Consider the following 15,830-nt stretch of genomic DNA (forward strand, 5'->3'; position numbering starts at 1 on the left):
CAGAACAGGATAATGATCACTTTCTCGGCCCTGTTTAGCCAGCCTCACACAAAGCGGAAAATCACTCTCAGAAAGTGTCCTGATCTAAACCATAAAGACCTGTGTTCCCTTTTTCTGCCAGCATCCTATCTGAAGTGCAAAAGTAAAGTGTCTGTCTGAAGCCTTTCCAGGGCCAGCATCTCTCTTGGCTCCTGTGTTGCATCTCCTCTGCAGATCCAAATCTGACCCTTGTTTCTTTTTTCTTAAAGACTCACAAATCATAAGCTGAAAATAGCTCCAAAATGAAACAATTGCAAAGACCACACAAAAGGAACTGATCTCTGATCAAAAGCACCATGTTAAATAATCTATTTCCTAAAATTAAAGTGATGTTCAGTACAGATGTGTCCAATTTTTTTATTCTTTCCTGTATGTTCCCAGACAGATGGAAGCAGCAGAGGCATTATTTTCTTCTTTTATACAACAGTATCATAAAACAGAGCACTTCACACAAAAAGTTGCCTATTTAAGACACCCTAGAGAAAGGGAGAACATAGTGTCTCAATTATGTTGGTTTGCAAAAGTGATTGTTTTCTACTTTTCATTGTGCATTCTGTTTTTTGCTGTTCTGAGTTTCATGTTAGGGTATTGGGGGACAGGGTATGTTCCTAGGTCTAAAATCAATTGTGATGCTCCAGAACACAACCATTCATTGAAATGGGCAGTTTGTCTTCTGATATCACACACCATCTTCCTTAATACTATTCATGCTATGATACTTGGAATGAAAAATATATATTTAAATGAAGAGTCAATAATTTTCAGTGATGCGATTCCTCAGTGCAGAACTCCAGTGAATATTCTCAACTGTTTATCAGCTGAACTTGGCATGTTTTACAAAACTCATCCTTAAAAACTGCTGGGGCCTGGCTGCAATAGTCCTTTCCCTCCTAGCTGCAGGCAAATAACTTTCACAGATTGTATGGAAACAATCATTCTTTCACCTCCCTCCATTACACAGGATTAGCAGGCCTATGCACCTTTTATTGAAGGAATTCAACAGAAAGCCCATCATCCCCAAACACCTCTCACACCAATCTACTTTCAGTATGAATACTCATGAATGATTTCCTCAAAGAAGTATATATATATGTATCTATATCTCCAGTAAGACTGCTACCAGGAGATGTCTCTTTGTGCTGCAGGTAGTTCCACTCAGAGGAGGTCCGTGGTGAAAAGAAGAGACAAGCCCTTGACATCAAGGAAAGCAGCGTCCTAATTTTTTGCATGTTTAGGTTTGTGATAAATACTTAGTATTTAGGACAACTTTTACATGACAAAGTCCATTGCTGATTATACAAAAAGGCAGGCATGAGCTTTCTGTGTCTGAAAGGAATCTTCACTAAAGAAAATAAATGGGAAGTCCTGAAAGGTAATTGATGTATTCCTTAAGCACAGTGAAAATCTAAAGATATTGTAATAATTGATGAATTTTCATTTCTGTGTTCTTCTGCAAACAGAACAGCTGTAGAAACAGCTGCATAAACAACTCTTGTATTACAGTTGTTAGTACTACAGGTTCAATTCTTTTTTAAAAGTATGTTTGTCATGCTGTGCACCCAGATGATAAAAGCAATTACACAACTACTCTGCCAAGGCTAAACATGTCCTCTTTATGGTACTGTCCTGCTTTTAAACAGAACTCGTTTGTAACATTATAATGGTTAGTAATCATTGCCTAGACTTCTAGAATAAAGATGTCTAGCTAGACTTCTAGAATACAGCCCCCAAAACATTAGATTATAATGTAACAGCATTTAGATGAAGATAATTGAAGGCAGGAGAGGGCTTGCAAATCACTGCTGCAAGATCAGGTGATTAATCATGTCAATAGCTTCTTTTTTCTGATACTTACAACTATAATGATGTAATTTGTAATTTTAGTCTTTTAAATAAGCCAGGCCCTAGCAACTAAAAAAAAAAAAGCTATATTTTTTGTAATTATGTATCTCAGCACTTACTATTTCTAGTCCTTCGACTAGAGCAGCAATAGATATCCATTATGGGACCTAAAGAGTCACCAGTGGACTCTGATCTCTTCAGTACAACACAAAGAGAAGACACAGTCTCACCCCTACATATATTTAAGTGGTCACTTGACCACATTCAGCAGAAGACATCCCTGCAGATAGGCTTCAAGCAGTCACTTCAGCCAAAACTCATCAACCTTTGTATGTAAACCACAAGTACAGAGATCAGCAGTTATTTAATGTTCTTGGAAGAACACAATTTAAATAAGAGTTTTATAAATTTCTTTTGATGTGATTATTTTTCTTGTGCTACTTGGCACGGTTCCACTGGGCTTGAAATAATTACAACAAGGATTAATTCTGCCTTTCTGTATGCTTTATATACACCCCTAAAAAAGGTGTTATTTTTTCTTGTTTGCACTTCTTTGGAATGTGCGAGGCTGACACTTTTTTTTAATAATAAACAGTGATTTAGAAGTTAGAGCTAAATCTAGTCAAAACTGTCAGTTCATAAGGTGTGAAGAGACTCCTTTCACCTCGAAGTTTTGTAACATTTTGATGCTCATCCAACAGCTCCTAATCCACAAATCTTATATGAGAATCTTGGTTCTCATTAAATTTAAACTCACAGCATTGCAGACATTGCAGACAGAAAGAAGAGGGGAAAGGGAGAGATCCTACTTCTTCTGATTACAGAGAAATACTTAAAATATTCCACTAAGCGCTCTACATCAATACCCAACAAGTCCCAGATGCACTCCATTTTATAATGGTCATGTTCAGACAGGGACTTTTACGAACACCTGTAACCTACAGAGATATCCACACTGTTACAGAAAATGAAAGAATTGAGAGGATCTCAGAGCAGAGACATCAGAGCCAGGAAGGCTAAGCACTGCCCTCAGCACAGCTCACATTCAAACACAGGTACTTTTGATAACCAGAATGCCAGGACAGTGAGCAGCACTATGAGAGGAGAGGTGCTTGTGGACACTCTTTCCCTTCCACACTCTGAAAATGCCTGTATACATAAAACAAGCAGTCAGGCGATTCAGTGATGGATCCACATGAAGGCATTATGATGATACAGACAGAATGTAATCTGCTACATCTCTGACAGAAGCAACAACCCCAGTCAATACTTCAAATGATTTTTTATTTTGCATCTCTGCTTACTACTCTGTATTCAGCATAGTTTGTACATAGTTTGTTGGATATCTTTTTTTTTATCATGAGACCCTTTGCCCCTGTATTTATAGTGATGCACTAATGTTGAATCAGACATGTCCTGCTGCACTGTCTTGTTAATACAAAACATATCTTCAGCCTCAGTCTTCAAGTGGAAATTCAGTATTCTTGACAAATTCTTCAGCAATTCTGTTTACAAAGTAAATCCTACATCTCTCAGAATCAAAACTTGTGTTCATTCAAAATAAGCCCTGTCCTTCTCTGAGCCACAATCTCCCTCCATAGCCTTCTGCAATAACACTAAATCATTTCCATTCCTCATTTTAGACATCCAAATGTCACTAATTGACTTTCACCATCTATGGGATTACTATCCGCTGTGTCTGGTATAAAAGCAAGGATGTGTCACTTAAGCTAAAGCTCAAGTAGTATTTCTTGCTGGTTAGGTTGCAGCCTTTTTGGATAACTTAAATAAGGCCTTAGTCCTGCAGATCTTAGACCTTACACCACCAGTTCTAATGGGACCAGAAGCAAGGCTTCAGATATTGGAGACGACAAGGCAGAATTTAAATTCCCAGCTCTCTTTCAACTTTGTTTAGTTAAGTAGGTACTGAGTCTATAAATTAATAAAAGCTCTAGACTTTTTGACCTTTTTTGACCTTTTTTTTTTTTAATTAGTTTTCTGCCTTTTTTTTACACCAGAATGTAAAAGACTCACATCTGTCTGTTTAGGACAGAAAATTTTAACACAGGATAGATAAACATCCTCTTGTAGTTCAGTATTGCTCAAATTTTATACATCATGCACCGCTTTCAGTATATCACTCTTCATTAGCAGACAATGTAACAAAATCACTGTCAATGAGCATCTAGTCTTTAATCAAACTCCTACATTTTATCTGCAAGAATATGCTGTGCATCTGTAATAAATTCAATTTCCAACATTGCCCATCTTTTTGCAACTTGAACATTTAATAATGCCAGCTCTTCTTTCCCGAAGGAGAAGGCTCTATGGAAATGTGGAACTTTGCTCACGTATCAAGTTTTAGTCATATGTCAATCAGTTTATCTTCATTAAAATGCCACTACCTCTGAGTAAAATAACAGCATGTGACACCAACACTGGACCAGTCTGAGGAGAGGAACTGTGTAATGCTTTTTTGGAACAGCACAAGAAATTTAACCACTGAGAACATAACTTAATAAACTGGAATTTGGACAGCACTCTGAAAACCCATCACTGTCTATGCAAAAAGTAAAGCACTTGGAGGTTCTGAGGGTTGATTTAGGCAGTGGAAGTAATCCACGTGCAATCCCACTTTGCCCTCAAAGTGAGACTAGACATGGACCAATCCTGTTTTTGAAATTATATAAATGCAGAAGTGTTGTGCTGCCTCCATTCTTGTAAGGTTTAACTCTAAACAGTAACAACTGCTGACCTTGTTTAGCTTCTGAAGACCTGGCAAAAACAGTTGAAAGCAGCTTGGATTTTTTAATGGATCTGTTGAAATATCTCTCCCAGATAACACAGACTTAACATGGAAAATTCTGCTTAGGTTTGTCTTCCATTGTCCCAAATTGCAAGTTTGAGACCTGAGCAAGTTGCAGAGGCAGGCAGGTAGAAACCAGTGACATATACATATAGCAGTGATAGGTTACAAGCTGAGGAAGGCAGAACAAGTACATTTAACACACAATCTGGGTTGAGTGGCATCAGGAATCCTGCCTTTCTCAAATTTAGCAGTGCAGAATTGGTTCTAAACCAGATGGAGTTTTGCAAGGGAATTTCTATGAGGGATGTTACCTGAAAGGACTACTGCAAAGCAACATCTCAGAGATGCAGTCATGCAAGAAATGGGTCCTAAAGAAGAATTTCCTTTGCTTTAAGACAATTACTGTCCTTCCAAATTTCTAATGTTTAGTAGGATTTTACTTAGTAAAACTGTGTATTTAACTTTGTCTGTTGTTTGACCCGGCAAGAAGATCTGCAGGCTCTTACCAGTTGCAAGATTTAGTAGTCTTCAATCAGATTTCAGGATGTTCAAGCTAAAGTCATGGGTTTTAGCTCTTGCAGTACCTGCCACAGGGACTGCATATAGGCAGTTTTTAGCCCTTTCACTGTTTGTCTGTACTCTGTTTGACCAGGCAGTCCAAGGACGCAGATGGAGAACTTGCTCTTGCCTTGTCTCCTCCTGGCATGGCACCACTAAAGAAGAAACTGGAAGAGTGACAACTGTCTGTGCTCAGGCCCAGAGGAAGCTGACAAGTCTGCTCAAGAAACAGACTGAAGACATGTAGTCAACAGATATTCTCCACATGGGATAATCACTCAGCAGAAGTCAGCTGTTTTAACATGGTCTTTATCCAATAATGTTGATCTGTTTATGCCAATTCTATGTGCTTTGGCAGGAGATGAGAAAAATTATGGACACAGTGTACGGGAACGTTCACTGGGAAAATGGAAAAAACCCATTTCATTATGGATTAAAGTTTTATCAGTTTCATGGTTAAGGTTGTACTGATACTTCTTGTGTCCACAGACTGATCTGACTTATAGATAACTATTTATAGAAGCAAAAACCTCTTTCCTGGTACTGATAACCTGTCTCCTTTGCCTGTGCAGGTCCAACAGTACCCATGTGACAAGGTGAAGGAAACACGAAACTCTCCAACTCTAGGCTACACTGGCTGAGACCCCTTTTTTTTTGGTTCATCAAGGGGGCATGTCATGTCATCCCTGACCCATGCACACAGCAAGGTCACTGCATGCTCTCTCCCATGACATAACTGTACCCATAATGGACCTTGCAAACCATTTTGCCTGTGGCTGCAGTACACTTTTTCAGGTGCTGGTGCTTAGTTGGTGCTTAGTTTCTGAATCCCCTCCAGGTGTATGTGGCTTCCATACCTAATGACTTATGTGCCAGCAGGACCCTGATGCAATGCAACACACACACCCCCGCTGTACCCTCACTGAGCCAGGCCTGGGGGACACCCCCAAAATGCCTCTACCACCCTTCTACTCCCGCCCAGTGTCCTACCTGGCATCAGCTGCACTGCTGCCTCGGGGGTGATGGTGGGCGCTGCCTGGGGCTGCTGCTGGCTGGAGCTGACCTCAGGGTCGGCACCCAACGAGGGTGAGCCGGCCAGCTCACCACCCGGGGCCAGCTGTGGGGTGGACGGCAGGGTCTCCTCAGCAGCCGCCGGTGGCTCCTCCTGACCAGGCAGCTGTAGGGCTGAGAGTGGGATGCTGATGGGTTTCCCAGCGGTGGTGATGGCATTAGAGCTGCTGGCTGGCACCTGCAAGGCAGCCACAGGGCCACCGCCTGCCCCCCATGCCGGGGAGGCGAGAGGTCCCCGGGGTGGCCGCTGCGAGGCCATGCGGGGCGGGCCAGGCGGGGAGGCGCAAGGGCGCGGCGGGTCGGGCTCGGGGCCTGCGGCTGGCTGGGGCACGGTTCTGGTGGGTGCCAGGCAGGAGGGCCCTGCCGGGGGCTGCAGCTTGGGCTTGGACATCTGCATCAGGGCCAGGGCCGGCCCATCGGCGCCGGCCGTCAGCTCCGCGTTGGCCACTATATAGTAGTCCTCAGGGAGCTCCTGCTTGATCTTCTTGAGGAGCACGTCACCGCTGCCCTCGTCGGCGGCCTGGGCCTGGGGCTGGGCCGCGGCTGCCGGCCGCTTGCGGGGGCCGGTGGGAGCACGGTGCGGGTGTGGCTCAAAGTCACTGTCCTCATCGGTGACAGAGGACTCACAGACCATGTCAAAGAGGGTGGCCTCATCCTCGTACTCCTCCACAGGCTCGCCCAGGTCTGACGGCTCACTGCAGTAGGAGAAGTCACAGGAGTCACGAGTGCGGGTGCAATCCAGCTTGGCTTTCCCCGGCCGGCCTGGGTAGCGCTCCAGGGGGCTGGCCTGAGCCTCTGATGGCACCCCCAGCATGCTGGGGCTGTCCGAGTTGAAACTGCGGCTGTCCTGGAAGCAAACACGCTCCTGGGAACCGGCCCGGCAAGTGGCAGCCAGGGGCCAGTGGTAGGCATGGCCAGCACTACAGCCCCACATGGCTGTCAGGTTGCCATTGGCCCCCTCGGAAAGCAGGTGCTTGAGGTTGGGGATGAGGCTGCAGATGGTCCCATGGCTGTGGGCCCAGCTCACCAGCTTGGAGAGGTTTTCGGAGGAGGTGTGAAGGCAGTCCTCCATGGTACAGGATCAACAGCGCCTGGCCGCTAGGAAGTCAGCTGAAGACACAGTTCAGATTACAGGGTCTTGGCACTGATGGTCGTGTGTTGCCAAGCTCATATTTACTTCTTACCTGCAGAGAAACAGAGCAAAACCCCACTCTTCAGCACTCCTAAAGCATGACCATATTTGCATGGGAAAATGAAACATTTGTACATTCAGCTAAACCCACCCATTTCACCCGTATCTCATGTCCTACAAAATATGCCTCAAAACTACGCCTGGTCTTAAGCAGCCACATTCCTCATTCTCAGAACATCTCTGCAACATACAACTGAAGAGAAAACTGCTTTTCGCACAAGACAATTCAGTATCAGTAGCAAAATTATTAGAAGCTTAAATCTCTGACAAAATATAAAAGCAGCCCAAAAGATGGTGACTGTGCGTTCATACCTAGGAAATGAAAATTAAACAAAATCTTAACACATACAATTAATCTTGAACACCGGGGTGGGAATCAAGCACCAACTGGATCTGAAGAAACAATGAAGTTTTACATAATTTCTGAAGATTTCTCAACTGAATCAAATATCTCCTTTTCAACTGAATTTAAGAGGTATCAAAAGGAAGGCTTGAAACTTGAGCTTTCAATACAAGGAATAAACAAACAAGCTCACCTTTCACTGTTCTATACTAATAGTCATCAGTTGCTCAAAGACTTAAGAGACTCTTAAAGGGCCTGCTTTTTATCATACTGTCCATTTTCCAACATCTAAATCATGATTCAGTTCAAGAAAAACTTTTGCAATTTTAATCAAAACTATTTAGAAATTTGCCATACAAGATGACAGCAAAGTCTGCATGTTTTTCTTTGTATACAGCTAATGACAGAGAAGTAATCTCCAGTGACCTCGGACAGCTAAAGTATCTGTGAACTTCTTCTCATTTCTGCAAGTCTGTTTGGAGCCTCTCCCTAACCCTCTCTCTGCTGTGCATTGTGAACATGACCTGCAAGCCTTGGAGTTCCTGTTGTTCTCATTTCACTTTTGTTTTCTTATAGAAAGAAAAGCCCATTACATTTGTCCCAGATCAAATGAAGTATCCATGGCAATGTTATACCTCATTTTATTCCTTGTCTTCATCTACACAAGCATTTTTAGATACAAAATGAACTGCATCAAGGCTCAAAAAGACAGCCGCACAGTGGCTAATTGCCCCTGGGTAACGCTTTCCCTAAAAATCAACACAAATTACTACCTGCCTACCTAGTTGCTCCTCAGTCACCTACAGATATCTGTGTTTGCTCTGCTGCCAAGGGAGATGAGGAGGCTGCGTTTCAATGATTTTGTAGCTTGCATATCCCTGCCCCTTCACTCCTATTCACCAGACAAGGGTTGGCCTGTGGAAATCAAAACTGGAAATAAAATACACAAGTACTGCCTATGACTTTCCCCACCCTCCTGGGTTTTTTCACCTCACCCACTGTGAGTCTTTGGTGGGGTCAAGAATGGAGCCAGCATGGGAATTTCTAGAAACTTTAATTTCTAGGTATTTTTTCAACATCTTTGCAATTAAGCATGGAGGAAATGAATGAACAGGAAGAAGCACATAATTAGGAAACAAAATCGTATAAAATTCAAGTTTGTTTTTGCAGCAGCTCAAGACAGAGTGCACGCACAGAGAACAACTGCTACAATAAATTGAATTCTAGCCCACATGCAAACAGAGATCTCAGAGCATCACCTGCAACACATAGCTCCTTGCATGACCAGTGCATCTGTGAAGTATAATACACGCAAGAAGGTCCCTAATTTGCAAGTCTTTTAGGCACAGGAGAAGACCTCCTTTTTCAAACATACGACTTTCAAATATCTAAAACTTCTTTTTTGTTATATTTTATTTGTTTTAAAGCTTTTAAAGATCATGCTCAAGAGGGGTCAAAATCCCTGTTTCTTCTAAGAAATCCCTGTTTCTTCTAAAAGACTAAGGAATCCATGTTTCTTCTAACACTCATATTCAAAGATATGTACTTACAATGTACCCTGCCACAGAAGAAACACCAAAACACAGGAGGAGGAACACCATAGTCATAGCAAGGCAAAGAAGACTATCTGGGAAGTGAACGGGGGAAAGGAGGGAGAGCTAATACAGTCAGAAGATGCATCTGAGTAAACCTTGTGTGGTATCATGGAGCTGCTCAGTCACCACACAACCAGGAATGTATCTTGGGAAGACAGACAGCCCCATTTGGCTAAAGGATCACTTTCCCCTTAGGGAAATGTGATAAAGTCTGCCACAGTCTGACTGCCAAGGTCAAGATTGCGTGTGCAGTTATTCAGTAGCACTGTGTCTTCAGTTTGCCAACTGCAACAGAAGTTGCAAATGGCAGTTTGGGAGGGAGGGACTCATGCTGTAGAAAGCACAGAAAATGTATCATTATGTCCCTGGTTTTCTGGAGAGTACCTTGTCTGCTCAGTCAGCAGGATCCTGGCTGACAATCTGCTCTTGTTTTCTAAATCACATTTTAGAGATTATGTAAGTACTTCATTCAGACTGGCAAGATCTGATAAGATGACTCATGCTTAATAACCTGATAACATGGTAAGTCTGAAATCATACAGTAACATGATGTAGTTTCCATGCAATCTACACTGGTATTTTAACTGCATTACAGATGTCTTAATCTTCCACAGCATTTTTTTGCAGTTCAGAGCCTACAAATATCTAAATCAGAGCGAAGCACGTCTGGGTGCTGGAAATTCACTGCGGCTATCTGGACTGTCAAGGAAGAGTTGAATTTTACAGCTTTTTTAAAATTTTACAAACTCATTTACAACGTACCAATACAATGACTAATGTGGACAGAATGTGTGCTGTGCAAGAAAGTGGTATTACTGGAAAACCATGCCTTGAGATCTGTTAATGCATTAAGGGGAACACCATTTGATTTAGGAAAGGCAATATTTTCTATATCCAGAACCAGAGTTTTGCCATAGTAGATCCATTTGATGACCAAAGGACAATGAAAAATAGCAACATTTAAAGAGTAGCCCTCCTTCATGTTCTAAGATGGGACTTGGCTTAGCTACTTTAATGCAGACAAAGCTCTTCCTGATTTTGCACAGAGCAGTAGCAAGAGCCCCCTTGTTATGAAAGGCCCTTGCACCAGGCAAGTCCCAGGAGCAATAATGGTTGGTAGCTGCCCAACATGAACCCTTTCCTTTATCCCATGAAAAGAATGAACAAACACCATTGGGGAGCAGAGATCTGGCTACCTCAACTACATTTTATATTTTGGCTCCTTGCACATGAAAGTGATAGAGTTTTGGTTAGGACCTTATGGAATGTTCCTCAGACTCAAAAGGAATTCTGTGATATGGCTCTCTCAGAAAGGAGGCCAAAAGAGGTGAGGATGCCAAAAGAGGTGAAGGAACTAAATGCAAAAAATGGGATGATGCACTTCCCACGCCCCAGGAGTGGGAAGTGGGTGTCCTCCAGCAGTGCCCATACAGTGGAACATGGATTTGGTGGACCGATAGCTCAGAGAGGGTGATGGGTGCATTTTGTTGTAAAGAAGGAAAAAAATAATTTTGGGATTCTGTCCTCTCACAGAACCCCAGGTAGTTAGCAATGGATTGCCTCCCCAGGGTAATCACAGATAAGTTGATTCACACTAACTTGCATCACACATATCTATGTTTGAAACTCTATTACGGTTACTGATTATTAGTACTTCCATACTGATTTTTTTCAAGGGATCAATATAGCCAGGACTACATTAAGAGTCCTTTTGAGACATGATGCTAAGGCTGATACTACTGAAAATTTTCTAAAAGTTCAAGATTCTCAAATAAGAATACAATGCCAAATTTACTTCTGTTAGTAATAAAAAATAATTGTTCTAATCAGACAGCTGTATAAAAACTAAACCCTGAATACATTAAAAGTTGTAAAAAAACCTGCATTTACTCATTTTACATAACATGGATTTCAAACTAATCTTATAGCAACTGAAACTTGACTTTTAAGTGTTTTTATGGGAGAAGCAATTTTTTTCAGCTTCTACATTTAAAAAAAAGTCTTAGAAAGCATTTGGGCTCTGCATTCTCATACTTGCTAAAGAAGCTAAAAATATTTCCTCTGTTTTCAGTCTCTCCACCCTGTACAAACTTACTAGGCTATTACTCCATCACTGTCTTAAGGAGAAGCATTGCTTTATTTTTTGAAAGATTACCTTTCCATATTAAAAGATTTGGCCACCATAGTGGAACTATCTATCTAATTCAAGATCTTAGCTAATGGACAATACTGATGTTTCTCTTATTACTAGAATCTCACAAGCCAAATGTTTAGCCTTGATAGAGGTCAATAACAGCAGAAATCCCAGTGTAAATTCATCCACAAAGGCAGAGTAGTACTGAAGTCTTCACAAAGGCCTGCTGCAGTCCCACAGGCCCTGCCAGCCATCAATCCAGGATCACCTATATATTTCTCTTTTAAAAAGTAAGTTGCTGAAGTAAACTCAGCAGAAGCTGCAGCCTTGCCCAGATAGCACCTGCAAATGCTGGGGGCCCTAGCCATGCAACAGAGCACCCAAAATCACACCACTGCTAATCACCTTCTCTGCTGTCTCCTATGAGAGGACTCCTGCTCACAGTGGAGTGAAAGGTCAGCCTCTTTGACTCAGTGTTTTGATTTCTTCACTGATATTGCAAAGGAGGTAATCAAGATGACACAGGACCAGGACAGTCAACCAAAACAGACCAGCAAACTGGAAGGAATGGGGGTAGGTGAGTGCATTTTCTCTGATTTTTGGTTTCCGGAGTACAAAACTTCCATGTCAACTCAAATATTATTGCATTTACTTTCTGCTTGAAATAAAGGTTATGAAGCAAGAAGAAGCAGAAGGAGAGAGAGAAAGAAAGCACATAGAAAACAACGGCATTGTATAGGCAAGGTATGAATCAAGTAATTTACCCAGTTCACCACAGGGAGAAGGGGTTGACTTCCACCTCTGATACCAACTGTATATGGCTCCTTTTGTTTAGCAGGATGTGTTTTTAATTGAATATCTCTTCAGGAAAAAGAAGGGCATACAGTACAGAGGAAAGGCTTACAAATCCTGGCAAGGTCTGCAAGCCTGTGAGATAGGCAATGTCATGCATTCTTAAGCTAGTGAGTAATTCTTCAACTACGCTCATTTGTCGCTTAAAACAATCTCTGAATGGTGTCTTCAAGGGAAAAAGAACCTCTCACCTCAACAAAATCACTATTTTCAACTTATGTAAGCTTATGCTGTTTGTCTGTGATTTTAGCTCTGTAAGAAATAATTTAGAAATAAATAGGGATACACAGTAGGAACAAAACAAAGCCTTTATGCTAATTTTCCACCTCCAAAATTCCAGGACCTCAAATTTTACATAAAGTCAGTCATTTATGTGTAGCAAGTTCCTTCCCTCTTGTGGGTCTCAGAGATTTTTTGCTTCTATTTTGGGCTTTCTGAAATCTGTAGGAGCTCTGCTGCTGAATAAGCAGGCTTTACTCTCAATGAACCACAATTACAATTCCTATCAATAACAAGCAGCACCAAGAATGCTTTCCTGAGAGAGTGGCTCAGAGCGTAGTAGGAAGAAAATACAATACATTTGTTTCTGGGCAAGTAATCCTGTACTCCATTCAGAAAAATGTCCTGGTTGTCTATCACATTTACTCCACAAGGCTGCAGCTCCTTCTAAGTTGATGGTTAGTGTTCAGGATGCTTTCCTTGCCAAGTGCGGCACGCCTTCAGCTGCAGCTGTCATCACAGCAAGCTGAGCAAAGCAGCAAAACCTGTTTGCTGGAGAAATGCCTTCAGCTGGCTGGGACAGCATTTGAGGGTTTCCTCACCTTTTCATGTGGAAGACTATCGCAGGATTTAGAACCTCCCAAGGGCCTGCCTCATTCACAATCTAAAATGATTCACCCATTGACAGCAGAATTGACTAAGGAACAGTTTGGGGGCTCAATCCTTAATCTGAGTGTAGTGCTACAGGTACCGCTGCTTCTATTTTGGTAATCTTTTTTCCCAGCACCTACTAAATGGATCTGTGTGAGTCCTGCTCTTGCATAGTGTGGCTGAAGGGTCTCAGAGAGAGCAAAAGAGCACCAGGAGAAGCAGGTGAAAAGGGAGCAGAACAGATAGTGCAGGAAACCTGATCAATCTGAGCAGATCTTGTATGTAAGAGCCTCTCCTATTACCTACATGCCAAAGTCTCAAATAAGCTTCCTGAGACTCTTCCTCTTTTTTTTCCCCAGCTCACTGTGATTCTTTTGATAATTCCTCAGACATGCTAATTCTTTACCATGAATCCCTGACCAAGCCACCCCTGTGCTGGTGCTTCCCTGTCATGAGTTTCATTCCCCAGAAATATAGGCCTGATTTGGTTGTTCTCATTTGCAGGGTGTAGAATCATCAGAGAACGGTGCAGAAATGCACAGGACTGCTTCTTCTTGCTGAGGAAGGTTCTTCTTTCCAAGGACCATGTCTGAAAGAAAAGTGACTTTTTGACAGTACTTGAATGTATCTGCTAAGTTGCTGAGTACCTCCAGCTCCAGAGAAGTCAAAACATTTGGCAGTGCTATGCTTCATCTTTTTTACCATGTCTTCCTTATGCATTCTATAAAGGACATGTTCTACCATGCTCTTCACAGAAGCTCTGTAGCACTAATGTACTTTTGTAAAATATCAACACTCCAAGCTACTTACAACGGAGCAGTGGACCGCTGAACCCAGAAAACATTTTAGGATTTTGAAAGCACCAAATGCTGCTTGTTCAATTCAGTGCACCCCTTAAACTTTCTCTCAAATGACACATATCTCATTTTGTTAACAAAGATACTTCTCACTGTGATCTGCAACAAAGACCTGAAAGACACATAGATGCTGTGGCCTAGCTTAAAAAGACTGTGTTCCTTCAGACTGACAAATGAAAGCAAGTTTTAGGACTACCAGTTCTGCTGACTTACAGACCATTAGTTGAACTGTCCAATGACCATTATGTACCCCTGGCTTAGTGAGCAGAGAAAAGTGTGGCAGGAGCAAACATTTTCAGTAGTACTCATGTTTTTCTCCACTAGCAGCAATGGAGGTGATGTAGCAAGAATGATGATCAGTGCAAAATCCATCCTGGATTTCCAAGCACTTGGAAAACTGTGTAACTGTGATTTGTGTGAATTTGGCTCTACCTTCCACTGAGGTTATAATGGGTCTGACACCGAACTTTTCCACATCTTCAAACAAAACTCATCCTTTTCATCAAGTATCTTTCAACAGCAAAGGCAAAATGCATGTTTCCATTTTTAACAGTTTCACTGTTGCACTGTTCCTCGCTCCTTGAATACATGTGGGACCACTGTTGCACAGAAAGAAACAGTGTTGCAGTGCAACCAAGCTGTCCACCCTCAAATTTGCTTAGAAGAGCTTAATACCCACTGAAGACTCCACTGAGTGCAGTGGCAATTGAACCAGGTCCAAAGGTCTTATCTGTGAGGCTGGTCTTGCTCAATGAATAATGTCACTGCAACCACTTCCCTTGATGGATGAATTTTGGACAGGCTAGAAAGATGGGCTGAGACCTATTGTATGAGGTTCAGCTAGACCAGGGCTGAGTCCTGCACTTGGGCCACAACAACCCCATATAGTGCTGCAGGCTGGGGGCAGAGTGGCTGGAAATCTGCCCAGTGGAAGAGGATCCAAGGATGTTGGTCAACAGTGGCTGAACATGAGGCAGAATATGCCCAGGTGGCCAAGAAGGACATCCTGGCCTGTACCAGCAATTGTGTGGCCAGCAGGACCAGAGCAGTTCCTCTGTACTGGGCACTGGTGAGGCTGTGCCTCAAGTGCTCTGTTCAGTTCTGGGTCCCTCACTACTGGAAAGACACTGAGGTGCTGGAGTGTGTCCAAAGAAGGGCAAAGGAGCTGAGAAAAGATCTGAAGCACAGGTCTGATGAGAAGCAGCTGAGGGAACTGGGGCTGTTTGACTTGGAGAAAAGGAGGCTCAGGGGAGACCTTATCTCTACATCTCTGCAACTCTGAAAGAAGGATGTAGCCAGGTGTGTTTGGTCTCTTCTTCCAGACAACTAGCTAAAAATTAAGAGGACATAGCCTCAATGGGTTGAGGTTGGACATTAAGAATTTCTTCATAGAAAGGGGGACTAAACATTGGAATGGGCTGCCCTGAGATGTGTGGAATCACCACCCCTGGCAGCGTTTAAGAAAAGACTGGATGTGGCACTCAGTGCCACAAGTATTATACTTGAGATATCAGAGATCTTTTTCCAACTGATTCTGTAATTCTGTAATTTTCATTTCTGTTTTTTGAAAAGCCCAAATGGATGAAAATATGCCTCTACACTTACATAATTCTTTCATCATTGTTCTGAATAAGATTTTTTACCTCAGTCACCAGTACTTAATCCCTT

General features: G+C 42.4%; 1 protein-coding gene across 1 annotated transcript in view; it reads right to left on the reverse strand.

The window, feature by feature from the left end:
* The window catches only part of KIAA1958 (KIAA1958 ortholog), a 51,202-nt gene that overhangs the window by 13,444 nt on the left and 21,928 nt on the right, over window positions 1-15,830 (reverse strand). The window contains exon 2 of the mRNA XM_054290091.1: window positions 6,239-7,503. Within this exon, the coding sequence (XP_054146066.1) occupies window positions 6,239-7,391 (1,153 nt within the window). The 5' untranslated portion in view covers window positions 7,392-7,503. The remainder of the gene's footprint in view (window positions 1-6,238; window positions 7,504-15,830) is intronic.

The sequence above is a fragment of the Melozone crissalis genome, unplaced genomic scaffold (genome assembly GCF_028551555.1).
Source record: "Melozone crissalis strain CALT ecotype California unplaced genomic scaffold, PUWL_Pcris_2 ptg000005l_1, whole genome shotgun sequence".
Lineage (NCBI taxonomy): Eukaryota > Metazoa > Chordata > Aves > Passeriformes > Passerellidae > Melozone > Melozone crissalis.